The sequence below is a fragment of the Crinia signifera genome, chromosome 6 (assembly GCF_055691185.1).
Source record: "Crinia signifera chromosome 6, ASM5569118v1, whole genome shotgun sequence".
Taxonomy (NCBI): domain Eukaryota; kingdom Metazoa; phylum Chordata; class Amphibia; order Anura; family Myobatrachidae; genus Crinia; species Crinia signifera.
The window spans coordinates 229,435,791-229,449,674 of record NC_139222.1 but is presented as its reverse complement, the minus strand read 5'-3'; the positions used below and the strand labels follow the sequence as shown (position 1 = coordinate 229,449,674).

Below are 13,884 nucleotides of genomic sequence, written 5' to 3'. Positions count from 1 at the left end.
AGACGGGTACCTGACACAGGGCATGACCATATACCAGAACAGACGTGTACCTGACACAGGGCAAGCATGACCATATACCAGAACAGACGGGTACCTTACACAGGGCATGACCATATACCAGAACAGACGGGTACCTGGCACAGGGCAAGCATGACCATATACCAGAACAGACGGGTACCTGACACAGGACAAGCATGACCATATACCAGAACAGACGCGTACCTGACACAGGGCAAGCATGACCATATACCAGAACAGACGGGTACCTGACACAGGGCAAGCATGACCATATACCAGAACAGACGGGTACCTGACACAGGGCATGACCATATACCAGAACAGACGGGTACCTGACACAGGGCAAGCATGACCATATACCAGAACAGACGGGTACCTGACACAGGGCAAGCATGACCATATACCAGAACAGACGGGTACCTTACACAGGGCATGACCATATACCAGAACTGATGGGTACCTGACACAGGGCAAGCATGACCATATACCAGAACAGACGGGTACCTGACACAGGACTAGCATGGCCATATACCAGAACAGACGCGTACCTGACACAGGACAAGCATGACCATACACAAGAACAGACGGGTACCTGACACAGGGCAAGCATGACCATACACCAGAACAGACGGGTACCTGACAGAGGACAAGCATGACCCTATACCAGAACAGACGGGTACCTGACACAGGACAAGCATGACCATATACCAGAACAGGCGGGTACCTGACACAGGACAAGCATGACCCTATACCAGAACAGATGGTTACCTGACACAGGGCAAGCATGACCATATACCAGAACAGACGGGTACCTGACACCGGACAAGCATGACCATACACCAGAACAGACGCGTACCTGACACAGGACAAGCATGACCCTATACCAGAACAGACGGGTACCTGACACAGGACAAGCATGACCATATACCAGAACAGGCGGGTACCTGACACAGGACAAGCATGACCATACACCAGAACAGACGGGTACCTGACACAGGACAAGCATGACCATATCCCAGAACAGACGGGTACCTGACACAGGACAAGCATTAAAATCTGTAGACCAGCATGTGACCGCGCATTCAGTTGAAGCACCAAGCCCTGTATGACCTCCATGGATAAGGTCATACAGGATACATCCATTACAAAAAGGAAAGCCGTCATGACTATAAATAGGGCTTTAGTGTGCAATGGTGTGACCAGCAGCACAAATAATGTTTTTCCGTAGGTTGATTTCTGTAAAAAAGATAAAATAACATAAAAAAGATCAGTGGTTCTCAAACTCGGTCCTCAGGACCCCACACAGTTTACATTTTCCAGGTAAGTAAGTAGGGTTAATTTATATAGCGCACTTTCTCCAACAGGACTCAAGGCGTTTTATAGACATAAAAAAACAATGCACATAATACAGAGGATGTTGGTGGTACAGTAACAGACAAGTCACAGACAAAAAAAACCCTTGAGCACATGTGACACCCTAGAAATGCGGGTGCCCTTTTGTCTGCCCTACCTGGGGATACCCCCACTTTCCCCAGGACTCTAACTGTGCAGCAGCCCGCAGGAGGACATTTTTAGGTGGGTTGCTAGGCAACCGAACGTTGTGCAGCCAAACAGCAGGCCCCTAAGGGGTTAACTCTGCAGCTTACCCCAAGGGCGCGAAGAGGAGGAGGAGGAGTCCTGGTGAGGCGTGAAGCAGAGCCTGGGTGGCTGAGGTGTAAGGAGCAAGCAATGGGACGTGTGACATGTGCAGTGCGCCCACGAGGAGAGAACTGGCTGGAACCAGCGTGGGGAGAGTAAGGCAGCGTGAAGCGGAGAGGAGAAGTGTGTGTCCGGCGCGTACCTGACCAGCGCAGACAGACATCCGGCGGGAGACAATGGGAGAAAGCCCGGGCAGCTCGCAGCACCGCACCCGGCTACAGCGAAGCCGGCGGTTTTGTGGAGAGGCGGTGATTGACAGCTCCAACCCGCCGGGTAGCGTGCGGCTGGAGGGAGACAGCGTGCGGCTGTAGAGGGGACCAGGTGCCAGCACGTGAAGCAGGCTGCGGCACCCGACAGGCAAGGAGACGCTAGCCACAACAGCAGAGAGTGAGACCCGGCTGCCGCCCCTTCGCCCAGCGGTGATTGACAGCCCAGGAGGACTGTGTGTGGCAGGGAGAGGCCCCGCGCAGCTGAGACACCTGGAACCAGCACCTGAAGCTGAGCCAAACAGAGAGGCGTCCTGCTGTGGGGAGAGATGGCTGCAAGAAGGTGACCAGTGCACAGCAGCCAATACACCGGAGAGAAGAGCGTGACTGGCAGGAGCTGGCAGCTGAAGCTGATACTCAGGTACCATACTCTGTCCCCATTCGCCAGCCCTTCACTTTGCAAACCTGCACCCAGTCATCCACTCCCTCACTTGGGTCACCCAGAGACGCCCCTATTGGCAGGTCACAAAGAGCCCACAGAAACACAGCTGCAATCCATGTTGCACTCATCCTAGGCACGGACTGCCAGCAACAGGGTCCCAGACCTTACCTTTATAGACCCCAATAGGGCCAAAAGACTGACACCACAGCTACTAGGGCCTATTTGCTCCATAATCTCCAATGTCACGGCCCCTGCGTTGTAGAGTATAAGGAGTCGTCAGGCTTAGAGACCAGCAGGCCGACAGCGTCATCAGGTGGTTCAATTTGGAAAGTGCTCTTGCCCTATCTGTTCTATAAAGGACACCACAGTACCCCTTCCCTTATTCGAGACATTGCCCCACCAAACGTTTACCCTTTTCTACCGAGGAGGACTGTTATCCTAACGCAGTGACTACAAGAGGCCTCCAGCGAACTCTAAATACTTATGCATAGGTCTGTCTTTGAGACAGTGTTTAGAATAGGAACTGGGTACCCAGTAGAATAGTATCGTTTACGTAAAGTAATATTGTGTGACGTTAACTCGCATTGTGAAGCTGATAGTTTAATAATCCTGTGTGATTTATTGTGATTGCTAATTACCTTACATTGCTACAAAGTGATAACCGTGATTGATATTAGAATTGTGTAGACCAAAAAGTGATTACAGTCGGTTATAGAACGAGACGGTGCATATATGTATTCAGACGTGCTTTATTTTATTATTGTGACCTTATTTTATTACGGTGCACCCCTTTCTGTGTAACCTATGCCATAGGTAGCCCTGCCTGCTACTCGACCTAGAGTATCCTATTTATACCCCGTTCTCATTGCCTAAAAAACCCGGGTATTTGGCAGGGCGAGCGGTAATTTCCCGTGTCGTGTCTCAGTGTGAACGCGTCCTTTTGAAATTCCCGGTTGTTATGCCCCGGGAATTACACACGGGTTTTTTGCAGGGTTTTTCCTGGGTAAAACACGGGTGTACTTCAGTCTGAACAGCGCAGACACGGGTTTTTCAAACATGATGGAAAAAAAGAAGCTCATTGGCGGATGTGATCAGGTGACGTGACGTCCATTTCATGCTGCGTCTGACGTCCATATGCTGCGTCGAGGAGAGCAGACATGTCGCACTGGAGGGATGAGGAAGTGCTCGAGCTGCTAGCAGTGAGAGGAGAGGAGGAGATAAAAAAGCAAGTGACCGGCACAGTGAAGGACTCCGTTGTTTACTACAAAATCCTGTCTGCCCGTGGCATCGTCAAAACGCAGCAACAGGTAGTGAATAAACTCAAAGCCCTGCGGAAGCAGTATGCTAAGGTCCATGACCTAAACAGGAGGAAGAGTGGTGGTGCCCGTATGGACTGGCCATTTTATGACCAGTGTAATGTCATCTTTGGGAACTCTGCACTGGCTAATCCCATATCACTGTCCTCCTCCAGCAGTTTTGCTGGCAGTGCAGCAAGTGTCTGTGAAGAAAACGCAGTAGCAGCAGCAGCGTCACCCATTGACCTTGAGGCCACAGACAGTGAAATGGATTCCCGCTCTGTCCATGGTGAAGCCCAATGTGAAGTTCTGGATTCATCATTTAACTCCCACAATTCAGCTGTAGGCCCCACGGCATTCTCTTCACCTGTGCAGCATCCGCCATCACCTTTGCAGCGACCACCATCAACGCCTGCATCATCACTACCTGCTGAAGGAAGTCCAGCCTTTGAAGCATTGCCACAGAGTGCACGTCCAAAGTTGCGGACCAACAGTAAGTTTATAACTTTTTACACACACCATTATTACACAGTACTATATTTTTGTTTATTAAAGAAATATGTCGCAGCATGTAGCAAGAGTGCAGGAGGGAAAAGGCCTCAAGCATGCATGTGCCAACACTGCTTTTTTATTTAAGTATTTTTGAAATTTAACATCCACATGCATCTGTGCAGAGGGGATCTGATTCAGGCCTGTCAGCAACATTGCTAACACGTCTGAATGAGAAGTTAAGGTTTTACTGATATCTAGCCTTCAGCACAGATGGTTTTCCAAGTGCATGGGCACCAACAATGTCTTTTGGGTAGAAGGAGAAGTAACATTATTATAGTCTTGTATAGTAATGTGTTGTTTGTTTTTCCCATAGTTTATAATGTGCCACTGAGAAGAAAGAGGTCCACTAAGATGGAACAAGCCACAAAAGCAATGACCACCGTAATGCTTGAACACCTGAAGGAAATGGATAATTCGATGCAAGTTCATGAAGATGCTCGTCTGCAGCGATTTATGGACAATGAGCGTGACCTACAGAACACGTTCATTACTGCCATTGTTGGTATGCATGAGCGTATCAATCGAGAGAACCGAGATACGCAGATGGAGTTCCTTAATAGTCTATTTAGGGCACAAGGCCATGCACTGCCCCAGCCACCACACAATAATTTTCAGTATGGTTATCCAATGTATAGCGCAGGCCAACCAAATTTTGTAGGCCCAACCCAGGGGAACATGGTGCCATACAGCACACCTCACCCACCACCAATGTCACACCTTTTCCCTGAGTATGCTGCTGGGACTCCTCAGCCTCAAGCAAATGACCTCCATTTCCCTGAGCGTACAGCAGGTCCACCTCAGCCTCCCCCAGTTCCACCGCACTCCTCAGAGTATGCGTCTGGGACACCACAGCCTCCAGCAAATCCTCGACATTTCCAAGAGCGTACAGCTGGTGCACCTCAGCCTCCACCAGTTCCTCCGCAGTGCCCCGAGTATGCTGCTGGGACACCTCAGCCTCCAGCAAATCACTGCCATTTCCCTGAGCGTACACCGGGTGCAACTCAGCCTCCCACAGTTCCACCACACTGCCTTGATTATGCGGCTGGTCCACATAGTCATGCGGAGAATCGAACGGCTCCAAGAAAGGAAAACCCCCGCTACCATGTGCTGTAGAGGTGTTTATTGACTTTTTGTTTATTTGTCTGCCCACCCGGCCTGTACAGAAGTTATGTAAGGCATTTGGGTATTGTCATTACAGTTTTATTATATTTTTCTATGTGCATTTTTGGTACACTTTATGCTATTTAACTAAAAAAATATATGTTGTACATATGAATAAAATATGTACAAACAAACAGAAATGTTTTTGAAGTTTATTGAAAATTAAAAACTATAGTACACTAGTGGGTTAAAGCAAATATGTTATTGGTAATGGTGTTGCGAATGTCTTCTGCACATGTGTTTGTCCCCTCATACATCTCAGAATCTGCAGAGTGATCTGATTCCTCAGGCTCCAGTACGGTCCATTCTGGTAGAAACTGTTCTTTCTTAAACTCACATATGTTGTGCAACACACAGCAGGCAGCAACTACATGAGGCATGAAGCTGGTATCAATGTCATTGCGCTTCATTAAACAACGCCAACGGCCTTTTAGACAGCCAAAGGCATTTTCTACCACCATTCGTGCAGAACTGAGGGTGTGGGTGAAATCAATTTGTTCCGGGGTAAGTTGATGGCGCTGGGTAAACCCCTTCATTAACCATCGTCGTAATGGGTATGCTGCATCCCCGATTATATGTACTGGGATCTCCACCCCATCGATGATCTTCGATTTCTGCAAAGTAAAATAAGAGTTACAATATGGAATTCTTGGAGTACAAGTATGCTATTCAGAATGCCACTTTTCTCTACCGGTGTAAAGAGAGACATTGAAAAACAACAATACATGTGGTACGTTGGTTATACATACATGCATACATAACACTAAAAATATCCCAACTGCAACATGCAAAAACATATCTTTACCTCTCTAGGGAACAACCAGCCATCCTGCTTCTCCTCAGCAATAAGGTATAGGTCCGAATTTGCTAGAACCCTTGCATCATGGGAACGGCCAGGCCAGCCAATGAAGACATCAGTGAAGCTGAAAATATAAAGTGTTAAGATTTCTGTTTAGTTACCCTAGCAATACGCAAAGTACAGTTTAATATTATCATAAAAAAATGTACTTACCAATATTTGTGGTCCACTACAGCCTGTAGAATTATGGAGTGCCAGCCTTTGCGATTAAAGTAATCCGCATGGTTTTCTGTGGGGGCAATAATAGGAATGTGTGTACCGTCTATAGCTCCAGCACACTGTGGATATCCACGATGCAGGAAACCAGCGATGATGTCGTCCAACCTTTGTCCTTGAGGTAAGGTGATGAAACGACGGTAAAGTCCTTCCAGCAAAGCCTGCGTCACCTCATGGACTATAGTGCATACAGTGGATCTCCCCACTCCAAACAAGCAGGCGACTGTGCGGTATTCTCCTGGTGTAGCATACCACCATAGCGCTATCGCTAGTCTCTTTCTAGGTGAGATGGGTATTCTGCAGTTTGTGGTCTGTCTGGAAAGTGCAGGGGTTAGAAGGTCCAGCACATACTGAAAGGTCCCACGTGACATGCGAAAATGCTCCATCCACTGGTCATCCTCATAACCCTCCACTGTAGACCAAAATACCTCGCCATGAGAGCAGTCTCTGGTCCACATTCGCCGGGTACTGGATGTGCTGAACCTCAATATGGAGGTAACGCTGGAGGTGATGAAAGCTCTTCTCCTTCGCACATAATGAAGGCGAGCACTGTCTCTCTCAGCAAGAAATTGCGCTCTCCTCCTCTTCAAAGTGCATTGTGCAAGGTAGCACAATGTAAGCAGCTGCAGCAAGCTCTCATTTGCTGCATGAAACAGCAAAATGGTGCAAAACAAAAGCATCTCATCAGCCATGATTCCAGCAATGCAGTGTGCTTGGAAAAAACAGGCCACTTTATATGACATCATCCTCAGCCAGCCAATAACAGCTGCTTTCTAAAACAGCCAATCACAGCTACTTTTTCAACAGCCAATCAAAGCTGCTTTTATATTCACACACTTGTTGGCAGGGCAGACCAGGGGAAGCAGTGTGAACGCGTCATACACGGGAATTTCCCGGGTTTAAGGTGCTGTATGAACGGGGTAGAAAAGTATCCATTCTCTGTGCCCCGGCAAGAAAAACCCGGGATTTTGCAGGGGCGGCAATGAGAACATGGTATTAATCCCAAATAAACTCTGTTGCACCGTTTCTTTGGTCTGGTTCTTGTCCCGTGTCCATCAAGAAGAGAAGAAGAAGAATAGACAGCGGTCCTCCCAGAGTGCAAGGTAAAGGGGTTACTGGCCTGGCCATTCCGGTGTACCACACACACACAGTAAGCATAATGCAGGAGTGGTGTTGCATTTTAGATAATAACTTCCATGGTACCAGGTGCAGCAGCCATTTTAGGCGCTCTGCGTTGGAATTACACTGGGTGGAATAGATTACCCCTAAAAGAAATTACCCAAAATGGATGATTTCAATGTATACTCAGGTTCATGTATTTTTCATCCCATCCACAAGGTCACCCAACAGGTGCACTCATTACTCACTTATTTTGAAATATCCTCAGGTGGAGCTAATTATTTTACTTGATTTTGTGAGGAGACCTGTAAAACATGCACTGTGTGGGGTCCTGGGGACTGAGATTGAGAACCTGTGTAATAGATCATTGTGATTATATGCAGTGGTGGCTCTTACCCTTGCGGAGGAGGGGGGCTACCGTGATGCGCCCTCCTCTGCTGCCGCCGCTGTGCTCTCCACTGCTGCTGGTCCCAGCCGCCGGTCCCCTGCACAGCGCATGTGCAGCAACTTCATACATACTGTGCATGTGCTGGCCCAAGCCTCCATGGGCTGTCTTTGCAGCAGCCCCTGGAGGCTTAACCAGTTTCCCGAGTCCGGCGCATGCGCAGTGTTGTCCGCGGTACTGCACATATGCAGAACCTGTTTTTGGGGCGGCTCCGCATTTGCGCACAGAGTGGCAACACCTCCCAATGGGACTGCCTTGAGTGACTGGCAGGTCGGATTTCCAGACTGCATCTGGCTTCATAGGCAGATAACAGTGGCGGATTTTACCTGGGAAGGCTGCAGCCCTGCAGCCCAGAGGTAAAAACCGCCACTGATTATAAGTCTAAGATATGTTTCCAAACACGTTGCTGTGGAAGTTTTCTGTCAAGTTAAGGGGTGAACACACGGTGTTAAGCCTGCATGCAATACTGATGTGCAGCTCCACTAAGTCAGTATCACACAGGAAAATACACCTTTTACACCAAAACTCCGGATCGCAACCCGGGTACGAACCGGTGTTTGACCCCTTTTACACCGACGTTCCACCCGGCATAATGCCAGGCAGGTGACGACAGCGGAGGTGGGTCCTGAGACAGGGCTTGAATTACATCATTTCAAAGCACAGGAAAAACTGCCAGCCGGGACCCAGCAACACCAACGGCTGCCCTGAGCCTCCGTCAGCGAGGTGAATGGATGCCGCACACAGGCATCCATACACCTACTCTCCAGCACCACTGTGTCTGCCTAGTACAGCAGACAGCAGCGGAGGATGTATGAGCTCCCTGCCCAACCTCCGGATGCTGTTGTTGGGAGGTATGGGTCCTGGGTTGGATGACCTGGGTTACCCATTTACACTGACCCTGAACACAGGGGAAAACTTCCTGGATTGGATTGCCGGATAACCGGACCCAGGTTTTATTTTTAGAGCACATTTACACCTTAGATCACGTACATAAATCTTAAAGCTGGTCTTATAATATTTTGGCATTCGGAAAGTTATTTTGGTAATTTAAAAATGATTATATTTTCTGGGTGGGTAGTACGTGTACCCTACATGATTCAACAATTAAAATAACCCTCGTTAGTTCCACAGGTCATTAGTTCGACAATGTCTATGTCGACAGTGAAAAGGTCGACATGGGGTTTTTCACTGTTTTTTACATAAATGTCAACACCGTCGACATGGACACAGTTTCAAGTGCACCGCATCCTCTTGCATTGCTCGCAATGCATCGGGCACACTATTTTATTCTCCCACCACGCCCTAGTGGATGGTAGGGCATGAAATACCACCTGTCGGCACATGTCGGCTAAAAAAACTGTGAAAAACCCGATGTCGACCTTTTGACTAAACTTATGACCTGTCGAACTAATGACCTGTCGAACTAATGACCTTTCGACCTAGAACCATGTTGACCTTTTCCTATGTCGACCTAGACCCATGTCGACATAATGGTGACGACCTAATGACTGTCGACCATCATGCTGTAGACCAAATGACCGCATCCCCCTCTGCTATATCCTATCACTGGTCTGTTCTCTTATATATTATATTTAATGAGCAAGTGTTTCGGCATCCCATACTTTAAACGTATACTACTATATTTTCTTCACTAAGCAAGTCGCTTTACTTTAAAGTGATTTTGTGGCCATTACTTATACATGTATTTCCTCTACACTCTTCCATCATATATACGCTTGGGATCCAAGGTCAGCTTTGTACTTCTTTGTAGATCATAATATATGCTACTGAGAATACGGGTTGGTCTTGTGGGAATTAAGAAAAAAAACACAGTGCTTTTGAATGGTCTATGACAAAGGTAACAGAGATGTGTCGCAAGGCTAAATAGTAACGCAATTGAAATAAAACCAGGAATCTTTCACATATAAATGAGCGGATATAATGGGGCAAGCAGCATCCCAACGTCACTCCGGTTGACTGAGCTGGATTAAATGCACAAACAAGATTCTTAAATTCTGTTGTAGTTTAATCACCTACAGAGGACAAGGCGTCCTTAGTGGTAGAAAGAAAAAAATTGCACCGATAAAACTAAACCGCTGCTGGCTGTCTTTTGTAGCTTATTAATGTCAATTTATGCAAATATATGTTTTATAAAGTTAAGCAGATTAGGGAAAAGTTTTGCAGAGATGTTGGGTATGTGGCACTTGTGTTACAGCTATCTGGTACAATGCCTCCCAATGCGCTGGGATCCTAAACTATCTTAAAAAAAAAAAAAAATTCCCGCAGCAATGCAGTAATAAATAGGTAACAAAGTAATTTATTAAAAGTGTATAGAAAATCATAATTCTCGTCACTTAATGGGATTTCTGTGACCTTCATATAGATTAAGGAATCCTCTGACTTGCTTTCTTACAACTATATTATAATTTAGGCAGGAGAGATGGACAGTACATTTTTTTTGCACATTACTGTAATAAATATTACATGGTGCTCGAGTGCATTAAAGACACCTAAACCTTATGATCAATGAGAAAGAAAAATATCTTTTGTTTTGTTCAAACGATTAGAATCGTAGGTCACGGGATATGTAAGGGAACCATGGCTGGTCCACCACTCCTGTTATTCCCCCTTCACCTGCAATGGGTTTTACCTAATAGCAGCCATAGACAACATGAAATTAGACACTGTCGCACATATAGTATATAGCCCCAACAGTAGATGTGGCACTTGGGCCCTTATTCTGATCGGTGTGGCTGGATCCGAATATGCGGCCAGGACCGTGCGTGCGAAACCCCGCCTTCCATACGGATCGCCTACTCCGTCCGTACGCGGTAAGAAGCTGGCCGAACGGACCGCAAGTGTATTTTTCATGGAATACGCCTCCTCCATCTCAGGGAACCTCCCCCATCATTCGATGGTCGCAGGACCGAGTGGTCCACCAGCTCCCGCAACCTCAGGCCACACGGACATTTTTCCGTGCAGAAGCAGAGATCTGGGCGGGCAGCTGACATCCGGCAATGTCATATGTCCTCCCCCTACACGTGCGTCACGGCCGCATTACCATACGTACGCCCAGCGTTTGCATGGGAACGCCCATGAAACGCGGGGCATATGCATATGGTAATGAGCCCAAATAGCCCTTCACGCCCCTCTCCACCCCCTGTTCGGAGTGTTCACATTTCATGCGGGATTTGGCCGTACGCCCCGCTCGCACATGCGCAGAGACGCCTCTGCACATGCGCAGAGACGCCTCTGCACATGCGCAGACACAAAACATCGGCGGCACTAACGCACGCGGATATTACCGCACCAACCAGAATAAGGGCCATGGTAACATCATGGACACCAAGCACACTGCTGTATATGCAAGCTATATTTGGCTAGTCACAGGTGGGATTAGATTGGGTAAGAGGGGGATCAAGGAAAACAACATAATGGGCCAAATGTAATAGGGTGAGAGTTTCAGAAAGTGAGAGATTTTGGGAGAGTTTTCCCATTCTTTTTAAAGCAGCAATCGACTACATGGAAAAATCAACCTGGTTTTGCAGTGTAATTGATTGCTGCTTTAAAAAGAATGGGAAAACTCTCACAAAATCTCTCACTTTCTGAAACTCTCACCCTATTACATTTGACCCACCATGTTCTAAAGTGAACAAAATGTTTAGGACACACACGCAAATGCTTGAAGGCTAGATGTAGTTTCACTTGCTGCAAAAAGATGGCCATGTAAGCCTGCTTGATGCAAATGGTTCGAAAGCTAGCAGATGTAGTTTCACTTGCTGACAACAGATGGCAGTGTTTCGGAGTCACACAGACACTAGACAGAGTTCCAAAAACATACTGGTGGGTACACTGACTTTTGACAAAAAAAATAAATCCTCAAGCACACTGGGCGATAAAATGAGCGATACCACTAATTTTAGCCCTTCTGAGCGATATCGCTCAGTATATCGCCCAAAGTGTATGCACCCACTGACAGCCGATGTAATGACCTCCTCTGTCGTCTGTGCATGTACAGATGAGGGAGTGGATCGTAAAAGGAGGGCCATTTCGGAGAATACAGCATGGCCCCCACCCTCCAGCTGCCGCTCGGCAAGTGTGTATGCATTTGGCGATGCAGGCAACCAGGTCCCCACGGTCGCCGATATTGGTGGCTGTGGGGATCGTACAGTGTTTGCCCACCTTTAGTGTCTGTGTACGTTTGTGTATATGTACACTACCATTCAAACGTTTGGCTCACTTAGAAATGTCCTTATTTTTGAAAGAAAGGCACTGGTTTATTTTTTATTTTTTTGCAGGGCAGGGGGGACTACCAACAAACCGACATTTGGGAGGTATTGTATTATAACATGTGCAAAATATACAGCGTCATAGTTTATCATCATTTCCCATCTTCGTAAAAAGCATCACTACAAATGACCCATGGAATTACCTATGCAGGAACACACTGCTTTGCCAAAGTATGAGGACACCTAAAAATAAAAACCTCACACCCATAAGTGCTTGTAGAATAATCTTATGCCAAAAGCTAGAGCATTAATAAGGCGTTGGCAATCACGGGAATGCTCTCTTCTGGGAAGGCTTTCCACTAGAAGCACAAGTCAGTCTATATATGCCATAAGCCACATACACTAGGTGATATCATTTACATATGATATGATCAGAATCTACTTATTTATTACCTTCTAGAAGAAATAGATGATTGGTTTCCCATAGCAACATGCCATCTTCATTAGAACTCCCTATCAGTTATCTGGTGCAGTGTAACTTGTCACACCTGGGTAAGCACATCCACTGCTCCAGAGCCAATGGCTGTGTGCTTTACATCCATCCAGATAACAAACAACATCACGAGTAGAAAGCACAGGAGAAGCTGCTCAACCTGTTCAATCCTGTGCATTCACTCACAGACATTAACTGAACTTAATTACATTGTCCATTAGGAGACCATTGCTGCTAAACTGGGATTTCTTGAACTTCTACAAATTTAACGAAAGGAACAGGAAGCACACATTCCTATTCTTGCCAGTCAGAACTTCTGTTCTACTCAGACAGCTACTGTGCACACTAACCATGCCAGTTAGAGGCAATGTAGGGTTAATTAAAGATGTGGGTTATGGGGGTGATTCTGATTCATGTGCAATTCAATGTGCGCATACACATTTCTGCACATGTGCATACGCTGTGTGCGAGCGGCCAAGGGAAACCGAGTGTTCACCGGGAACTCGCACACAACAGTGTGGGTGGGGGCATGGGGCGGTGGGCCAGGGGATTCGCTGGACGTTCTCATGCAAATGTCCCGATGACGCTGGTGCCGGGGGCAGGATACCAATGACGACATTCCGATGAGAGTCCTGACAGGGGTCAGGTAAGTATACGTACCCTCCCCTCCCAACACTACTCGCACTCCCTGCAGCCTAAACCCAACTCTCCCAGCTAGTGCCTAACCCTAACCTTCCCTGCTAGTGCCTAACCCTAACCTTCCTTGCTAGTGCCTAACCCTCCCTGCTAGTGACTAACCCTAACCTTCCCTGCTAGTGCCTAACCCTAACCTTCCCTGCTAGTGCCTAACACTAACCTTCCCTGCTAGTGCCTAACCCTCCCTGCTAGTGCCTAACCCTAACCTTCCCTGCTAATGCCTAACACTAGCCTTCCCTGCTAGTGCCTAACCCTCCCTGCTAGTGCCTAAGCCTAACCCTCCCTGCTAGTGCCTAACCCTCCCTGCTAGTGCCTAAGCCTAACCCTCCCTGCTAGTGCCTAACCCTAACCTTCCCTGCTAGTGCCTAACCCTAACCCTTCCTGCTAGTGCCTAAGCCTAACCCTCCCTGCTAGTGCCTAACCCTAACCCTCCCTGATAGTGCCTAACCCTAACC

General features: G+C 47.4%; 2 protein-coding genes across 4 annotated transcripts in view; one reads left to right on the top strand and one right to left on the bottom strand.

Annotated features, from left to right (window-relative positions):
- SGMS1 (sphingomyelin synthase 1) overlaps positions 1-13,884 on the bottom strand; it is a 246,980-nt gene that overhangs the window by 112,437 nt on the left and 120,659 nt on the right. The window lies entirely within an intron of this gene.
- LOC146009059 (uncharacterized) lies at positions 3,635-5,799 on the top strand. Its single transcript, XM_083149068.1, has 2 exons — positions 3,635-4,152; positions 4,525-5,799. The coding sequence occupies exons 1-2, from the start codon at positions 3,753-3,755 to the stop codon at positions 5,322-5,324; spliced, it is 1,200 nt and encodes a 399-aa protein (XP_083005194.1). The 5' UTR covers positions 3,635-3,752; the 3' UTR covers positions 5,325-5,799.